At 37.7% G+C, this 9,157-nt stretch overlaps 1 protein-coding gene across 2 annotated transcripts; it reads left to right on the forward strand.

Moving 5' to 3' along the window:
• Positions 1-263: 263 nt before the first annotated feature.
• LOC116765757 (importin-13) lies at positions 264-9,146 on the forward strand. Of its 2 annotated transcripts, XM_061521872.1 has the most exons (18): positions 264-375; positions 461-685; positions 821-988; positions 1,064-1,180; positions 1,246-1,358; positions 1,444-1,617; positions 2,180-2,366; positions 3,327-3,545; positions 3,640-3,816; positions 4,204-4,444; positions 4,962-5,152; positions 5,653-5,796; positions 6,545-6,703; positions 6,934-7,071; positions 7,421-7,682; positions 7,861-7,998; positions 8,172-8,400; positions 8,934-9,146. In XM_061521872.1, the coding sequence occupies exons 2-18, from the start codon at positions 533-535 to the stop codon at positions 9,049-9,051; spliced, it is 2,928 nt and encodes a 975-aa protein (XP_061377856.1). In that variant the 5' UTR covers positions 264-375; positions 461-532; the 3' UTR covers positions 9,052-9,146. The 2 variants fall into 2 exon arrangements, with proteins under 2 accessions (XP_061377856.1, XP_061377855.1); XM_061521871.1 differs by having other exon boundaries at positions 359-685.
• The last annotated feature ends 11 nt before the right edge of the window (positions 9,147-9,157 follow it).

Raw genomic sequence — 9,157 nt, forward strand, 5'->3', positions numbered from 1 at the left:
GAATAATGGAGGTTACGAAAAAAACAGCAATAAATTTGAATAAATTAAATAATACTTACTTTCCTGGATATATGTTTTAAGTATATAGAATCAAGCATATGTGATCGCAAAGTTAATTTTATTTGCTATCGTCAGGAGTGTAATTGATTGACATTAGGTTTACAAATAAATATCGATCAAAAAAAATTGAATAAAATGTTTAATAAATCCCTTAAAAGACATATATAACTATAAAAATGTATTAGTTATTTTAGAGGGTTGACAGTTATCTTCTTATTTTTGATGGATATTGCAAATTTTTATGGGAACCTACCTACTGAACTTTCATTGACGTTAATGATTACTAAAATCTGACAGATCGCAAACACATTAAAGGTGCTAAGTCAAATTTTGCGGATTTCGCATATTTCTTCTTTTTCTGTGGTATTTTCTGTATTAACTTATAATGAAATTTCTATAGGATATTCTAGAAGACCGGTCACTTGTATAAATACCGATAATGCGCTAAGTTTTATTTTGTTTAACATCACAAATGGAGTATACAGCTCACAATTTAGAATATGCAGTGACTGTATTTTATAATGGAAACGATGAAGATAGATCTAAAGCCCATACTTGGCTGTCAGCAGCCCAACGAGTTCCTGAAGCCTGGAACTTTGTTTGGGAGCTGCTCCAGTCCAACAAGGTAATCAATACTAAAGGTTTTTAACATCTAAAATGTTTATCTACTTAGATAAATTTAAAGTGAACTGATGAAATCAAAATTTTCTTAATATTCAAAGTATAAGCTTTCAATTTTTCCTTACTTAAACATGTTTAGGGTACGGAAGTACAATTTTATGCTGCCACCACATTGCATACAAAAATTCTTCGATGTTGGAATGAAGTGCCAGAGGAAAGTTACACTGAACTGAAAGAAAAGCTATTACAAGCTATGATGGCTTATTCTAATGGTCCAAAAATAGTAACCAACAGATTATGTATAAGTGTGAGTAATAATTATATTTATTAAATAAACATACAGTATCACAGTAAAAATTTAGTATTTTTTTTAATATTTCAGCTAGCAGCTTTTATCCTACAACAAGGCTCTACAGACATAGCAGATATATTGAGGCCATTGTCAACTACCGCCACAACTTCTTTACTTCTTGAAGTACTCACTGTGATACCAGAAGAAGTAAGCTCATAGGATAAATGTTTAAGGCTAAGTATCCAGTTTAATATATTTCTTTTTATTTTCAGTTTAATAGTATGACTATGGGGACTGCTCTTCGTGCTAGAAACAGAGCTGCTTTGAATCAGGCTTGCAGTATGGTCCTTGATGATATGCTGAGATATTTACAAGATGTCTTCAAGTGAGTAGAATATTTAAATTTGTATATTAATACAAAGATGATGTCTCTCTCAGTTGTAATGTAAAGAAGATTCTTTATGATACAGTGACTACAGTAATTCACCGCCGAGTGAGGCTTCCATTCAACTGTGGACATCGGCTGCGTCATGCGCCAGTAATTGGTTGGCGCTTAGTGAGGATACATTGGAAAGTACAACCACTCTGCCAGAGCGCGCTCCGCTGTGCCGCGCCTTGTATACCGCCGTGCGATTGCTTTGCACGTATGTAATTTTTTCTATTGATACTATGAACGCAAAAGATTTGATTTTATTTGTCTACAATTTTTTTTTGCTCTTTTATCCAAAAAGTACTGAATTTATTATTTGAAAACTTTAAAATAATGTATTTCTTGCATTGAAATAACATATGAGCTGTTGTTGTTGCGGCGACACGACGTACAATAACTTTGTCAACACGTCTTGAAAAAACCTATATATGAATAAGATTTTAGCAGGATCTCCAAAAATTCTACATTAATCTTAATAATTGTGTGTACAAATAAATAAACGCCTGTTTCGTAATAATGAAATAACCACTCTTTACTAAATGCATTTATTATATAGGATGTGCAAAATATATATTTTTTTATTTTTGCTCATTGACCTGTTGCTTCCGTTCTGTTTTCTAAAACAACTGGACCAATACAAACGAGACTTTGACTGGAAGATAGCTATTGTAATAGAAATTAGTTTAGTCCGTTATTCTTTTGTATTTCTCCACGTCTACTCGTATTAAGTCGCTGGAAAAGGTCGGTTTATATAAAGCGTATATGTGGTTAATTAGTTGGAACGAGGCGGTGAGTGGTAGTGCTTTAGAAGCATGCGAGGCGTTCTTATCAACGCTGCGGGCGGCGGGAACAGCTGGTGGTGCGACGCGGCATCCCACCTCCGCGCGGTCACTGCTCACTGACCTCGCAACACTCGCTGAACCTCTCCTTGCAGCACACAACCAGCCCAATTCAATCAATGAGGTATATATACAGATTATACTATATGCAGTACATAGCGTAGTTTCAACGATTAAAAAGGCGGCCACACTTATGTATGTCAACGACGCAAAATAAAAAAAATATATATGGCGTTTTATGTATTGCAAAAAAAAATATAAATTTTTTGTTATTCACAAAAAATTGTTTCCGTATTCTCTCCAACAACAGATTTTAGAAAATAATTAAATGTGCTTTTTAATTATATATTAATAGAAAACAAACTGAGTAGCTGAAAGTCAGTTTTATGAAACGTCACCTTTAACTTTTACACACAATCACTTCTATACATTACTAGTCCTTGAGCAAGTGCTTGTCACCTAATGTGAGCGGGTTGGCGGGTGAGGTGTACACATACCAACATCTCCCTCTATTGTTGGTTATCGTGACGGTTGCAATATAATTTGTCACTAGGTTCGGGTCACTATGTTCTAAACACACAAGATATAAATGTCCTAAACTGGGTTCGAAAATAAAATTATTAAATTTTTCAATATTATTAAATTATAAAAAGTATTTTTGTCTGTTTAGACATTACATTTAGTTATTAAGACAGATTTTTAATTTGTTTAAGTGAAGATTTAGTTAATGAGATCTAAGATTTTCGCGAGTGTTCATTTAAATGAAACTAGTGGTATTCGGATTCACTACGCGGATTTTATTATTTTAAAACTATATAATCCCGACGTTTCGGTTACTTTTCAGCAACCGTGATCACGGGCATACGAGACTTAAAACATCTCGTGTGTATTAAGTCACTGACAAGTCAATCGCATCCTACCCACCATACACTCACATACAGTAAAAGGTCACTAGCATTAGCGCCACCACTATAACATACTTCATAGCAGGATATCTATAACCAGAAACAAGCATTTATAATTTACACATAAATTACGGAAAACTAAAGGTGAACTACCTTCCAAACTATTATTTAAACATCAGGAGTTGCTGGCGGCTTTGATTATATGCTGCGTGGCGGTGGCCGAGTGTCACGCCCGGGTGTTGGTGGAGTCTGTCGAGGAAGGGAGGGAGGGGAAGGAGGAGGAGGGGGGCGCCAGGAGGATTCTACAAGTGTTGCTGGCGGCACAGGCTGCACCCGGACACTACCCTCTACACGAGACACGTTCCAACCTCGTGTTCGGACTATGGTATACGTTACAAGTGAGCTTTGAACCAATAAAACCTATCGAATAATATACCTACAATCATTTGTTGAAGTTGAACTGAATTTAATAAAATTATTGAAACATTGCAGGATCAGATTCTCAACATGTCGGATAGCTCGAACAAAGTGAGCCCGGTGTGGTATGAGGTGTTCACTCAATTGCTCATCACGCTCATAAAGAAGTCGGAGATGCCGCCGGAGTCCATGCTGTCTAGAGATGAACAGGAACTACTACGCTGCTACAGACAAGACATCGCGGATATTGTGGTCAGAATTATTATATAAAACAACTAGCTTCTATATCCGGCCTCGCACGGGTTCTGTACAGAAAAAAAATCCTACGTTACTTAGAGTACATGTTGTTTAGTTTTTGAGTTTATCGCGAACAGACAGTCAGACCCGGAAGGGGTCTTTGTTTGCAAATATATAGTTATGTTTACTCTCTAGCTAAACTAGATATAAAAAACCTAAAGCTATGAAATATGCTGTTAAAATTTCCTTTTACTTGATAAAAGCATTTTTTTTTCAGTCTAAGCAATACCTCTCATGATATGTATCTTTTCATATAACATGTCTTATATAAATTTAGAATCGCTTGAAAACTTCTTCACATTAATAATGACACTTAGTATTTAATAACATCCGTCTTTTCAGATGTACTGCTACAGTATACTCGGTGAGAATTGTTGGTCGCTGGTAGAGAGCGCTTTCACTGGCGCGGAGAGCGCTCGTCAGCGTGAGGCAGCGCTGCATGTTTTCGCCGCACTAGCGGACGCAGCGCCGGCTGGACGCGCACCTACAGCGCTTCCGGCGCTGCTCCAGCACGCGCTACGTCTAGCCGCAGATCCAGTTAACAACGATACACGGCTTCTGCATACAGCGCTAGATTGTCTAGGTAATATCCTCTGACTAAATCAAATAAATAAAAAGATGTATTATACAAAATTCCTGCATATATTTTGAAATTAAATTAAATTTTATATAATCAGAAAAAAAAAATTATTAAATATTTTAATTTAAATTTATAATTTAAAACTAATCTAATGTTGATTGTTTAAAAAAAACAGGGTTGAACTATTTTAATTTATCAAATTACAGTATACAGACTTATAAAGAAAAATTATTAAAAGTGACACTTCGTAATTGTAAACAATTCTTATCCACTAAATTTGAAAAAAAATATACTGTCCTCTTAATGTATATGTGTATCAAATGAAACTAAAAAAAATATGAATATGATAAATAAATTAATATAGTACAACAAGTGCGTATTCAAAAGTTTAATGCAACCTTGTTGGAAGTCGCATAAGAAATTTAACTTAAAAAAAGTCGTTTTTATTTTTCTGTAGCAGTCAAAATATTAAAGTTTATAGTAAGAAAGCATTCATTATTATTTATATTCATTCTTTTAGGTTTCTACGCTTCCTGGCTTAGTTCTATGGAAGGACCGCAGGGCACGGAGCTTGGTCGGGAGTGTATGCGGGCCGCCGGAGCAGCGCTGCAGCGCTGTCCAGCGCCCGCTGCTCTCGCCCTACGCAAACTATGCTTAGACTGTGCAGCACCAGCAGCGGAACTCGTCGCTGATATTGTACAACTGGCGCAAGTCAGTTTATTACAATGTTATTAATGTAATATGGAAAGGCCGGATAGTATAGGCATAATTATCAAATCTAAAAATTATGTCACATAGTACAATATTTACTTTTAAGAGAGTAATCATAGGCAAAAAATGTCTTACATCATTTTAAAAGGGCCGATGCTCTTACACGGTACCACCAACCATAGTTAAGAATAATCACAAAAAAACTGGCTTACAAGATATGAAAAAAACGGCATCGAAATAGGTCGATCTGTGTGAAAACTACCTACCTACTACTACTAACTAAAACTACTGCCATAAAGATACCCACGTCATACACACATAGACGTCACGTGACATTTGTGTCGGGGTTAAAAAAAATAAACAATAATAATATTCTTAAATACAAACATACATAAACTAATAAATCAATTACGTTGAGATACTTTTAGATAGTCTTCAATCTAGATTATGGAAAGTACATTCATATTAATTACTTTTATAATTAGATATTTTGTATGTAGAACGTAGAAACTACATCTGAGGGTTGGACTCGTCGTCAGCTGGTGAGCGCTGCGGGCGCGGCGCTGGCGGCCAGTGACCCCGAGCGCGCCGCCCCCCTCCTGGCCTCACTCGCTCACCGCTTACACGACCTACTGACTGCACAGGTACAAGCATTAGAACTATGTTTTGTCTAACTACATACATATAGTTGGCAGTTGCGTTCATATATCGAAAGCAGTATCATTGGTTACTGCGCGATAATCTAGGAACTATCTATAATATATATGTACCTTGGAGGTGCTAATTTGTTGTGAGGATAAAGAAATATATTGAACCGAATACTTCTTATAATCTAACATACTATTACTATCGTCAGGATTTTCATCATTGTAAGCTTTAAGATAATGATGGCAATAAGTATATAGTCAACAAGTAAGAATACAACAATAGTGAATTATTCTATATAAGTATACTAAATCTAAGTTTCTAATAGTAATAATACCTAACTGTCACATTGACGAAGGTTTTATGTGTAATAATGCACATCCATTATCGTTTTGGCAACTTTTTTTTATTTTTTTGATATATTAAATAGTCGTCCATGTTGTGTTATCAATAAATTTGCAGAGTTTTTCATTTTCAATACAATAACATGTTTTTTATTGTTTCCCAAAACCTTACAAAAATCACTTACGGAACTTGGCAGGCGCAACGACGATATTAAGTATTCTAATATTCTACACTAATAGCTTATCATGTTAAGTTTGTATCTTTAACTATTATTTTTACGTGTGAACCTTGTGAGGTCATTTTATTATCTTGACACTTAATATACTTGTATGTTTGTTATATATGTATATGTAAGGGGTATAGTATGTTACGGTTGTCTGTAGCTCGGTTGTATGGTCCCAGGCTCAGTCCGCGGCGTCCGCTCGCTCGTCGGCGGGCGGGGCGGCGGAGTGCGTGTCCTTGATGTGCGCTCTGGGCGCTCGACCCGCGCTCGCCGCGGAACTGTTCCGTATACTGCGGCCGGCGCTTGCCTTACTACCGGCAAATCAAGACCTCACGCAGGTTGTTACGACTATTTATATTATTATTTTATGCTATGGCTTCTTTCGCACTGGGATCGTGAAATATTTCGCCAATGTCAACGTTTTTGTTTGTTGGACGAATTATAATCTTGAATACTGTGAGAAGAAAACACGAAGCCGTGTGTCGAATGTAACGAAGGCGTTTATACATTATGTTATTGTACACTACCGCTTAAACTGAAATTCAAATATAGAATGAGTAATTTTCAGGCAATGTTTCAAATCTTAAAGCATACGGTGTCTGCTCTGATGGGGGATTGTATAAATGTTATTGAAGACATCGCAGTATTAATAATCGCCGGCTTCGAATCTCAGCCATGTCCGGTTGGTCTGGATGTAATAAAACTGGTGAGATATTAAAATTACATTTATAAAAAATTTTAATTTAAAAAATATAATCAAAAGATGCAACTATAACTATTATTGTAGTTTATCTGTATTCTCTTGGTATCTTTGTTATTTCTGTCACCTAAATTCTTAGACAGTTCAGTACTATTGCCAGAAGTCTCCAGAGAGTTTCTAGTTTTTCGTTCATAAATTTTGTTACATGATAATTTCAAGATAGGTATATAGAGTTGCAGGGTTTGAGTAAAAAATCGTGTCGTACAGTCAACTGACAACCCTGTACAGACTCGGTTGGTTCTCGTTACATTTTTTTTTATATAAACTAGTACAATTTTTATATTACATCGGTCAGGTGGCGGTGATGGTGGGTACCGAGTGGGAAGGCACGGCGGGTATAGTCCGCGCGGGCGTCGTGGCCAGCGCGCGGGCTGTGGCCCCACAGACCAGCATGCACGCGCTCGACCCGCAGTACCTACTGACGGTGGAGCACACCACGGGACATCCCTGTCCCGAACTAGCGGAAGCTCTGTTTGTGTTGCTCGACGCTCTGACCAAGAAACAGCCGCGGGCCATCGAGTGGATTGAAGACATACTGTCTGATCTCATCGCTTTAGGTTGGTGAATAAACTTTATATGGAATTTAAATCACAACACCAAAGTTAGTGTACCTATAAGAACTATCTTCCACAGCATTTTAAATAACACTAATCAATCTTGTAAAACCTTATAAATACGATATTTTTATGTTTTCAATGTTATTTAATATTCATAACTCATTATAAAACGTTGCAGCGTGCGAGTTCGTCCGCGCGTGGGAGGCTCGTGCGGCGAGCGCGGCGTGTTCGTGGCTGGGGTCCCTAGCGGCCGTCCGTCCCGCCTCCCTGGAGCCCCGGGCGCCGCTCCTCACACACACAGCGCTGCGGTGCATCGGTATGTTGAACCATTTAACATTTTTATGAGACTTAATAAAAATTTAAGCCGTTTATCACCTCTGGTACAAAATTAATTATGTTAAGATAAACATTATAAGTAATCTGAACATGACTATTGCAAGCATTCTATGCTTTTACTGTGTCATATAATCCGCGCGTTTAATATGTCAGGAGGAGCGACACCCCGTAACCAGATGGAACCTCTTACTAAACTGCTATTGGCTCTGAACCGTGCGTCGTGGCCGTCTCAGGCGGCAGGCGGCGGGGCGGGGGCGGGGGGAGGAGGTGGAGGTGGAGGACCTCTCGGGGACTGGCTGCGAGCCTCACTGTCAGCTCCCGGTTTCCCCACCGTACACTCCACTGAAGCTCACAAGCAAAAGTTCATTGCAGCCGTTCTCAGGTTCGATACGAAAATAAGTAACGACAATAATTTCATAGACAAACCACATACTGAATCCAAGTCTGTGAGGATCGGATCGGCCTGAGGTTGCCGAGGGAGGGGCGCGTCCCTTAATATACACGAGGTGTATATGCATTATACACACAGCAGACAGTTTGTTAAGATATGTAACCTCATACTGGTTTCACATTTGACTTAATTTTTTTTTAATTTTCGTAAATATTATGTACTTGCTTGTTAATTTTTGATATTTAATTCAGATTTTTTTTGCGAAGTTATTCCGAACCACCTTGTGAATGCAGTTTTATATATAACTATCACTGAGAGTTCGGAACCGAACTGCCTGGTTTGGCTAGTCTCAACTGAGACAAAAGCCTACAGTAGCCTGCCTCAGCCCGCTCATCCTTCAACCTCCTTGGCAGTCTAAACGCCGCTCCTCTACCACTTGGGCGAAGACTTAGTTACATGGTGTGATTAGAATTATTTTCGTATAACAAAATGATATTATACTATAATACTATCTTCCACAACAGAGAGAAGACCAGCAAACGACGACTATTGGAGGCGGTCCAAGAGTTCTCATTAGGATGTCGAGGTCTCATAGGAACGGAGTACGCACGCCAGACGCTATCGGCTAAACAAATGGTCTAGATTTAGCTATAGTTTGTTTTAACTTTTGAAAATCAACTTTGCTAAACGTTTAACCTAGATATATTGTATTTGCAATTAGCAAAAAAAAAATACAATTACAAGATCT

This window comes from Danaus plexippus, chromosome 11 (genome assembly GCF_018135715.1).
Source record: "Danaus plexippus chromosome 11, MEX_DaPlex, whole genome shotgun sequence".
NCBI lineage: Eukaryota > Metazoa > Arthropoda > Insecta > Lepidoptera > Nymphalidae > Danaus > Danaus plexippus.

Coding starts and splice junctions, on each gene's coding strand:
- LOC116765757 (XM_061521872.1), top strand. CDS start 533: ATGGAGTATACAGCTCACAATTTAGAATATGCAGTGACTGTATTTTAT. Junction 1,181..1,245: donor TCACTGTGATACCAGAAGAA/GTAAGCTCATAG, acceptor TTTTATTTTCAG/TTTAATAGTATGACTATGGG. Junction 5,797..6,544: donor ACGACCTACTGACTGCACAG/GTACAAGCATTA, acceptor GTATGGTCCCAG/GCTCAGTCCGCGGCGTCCGC.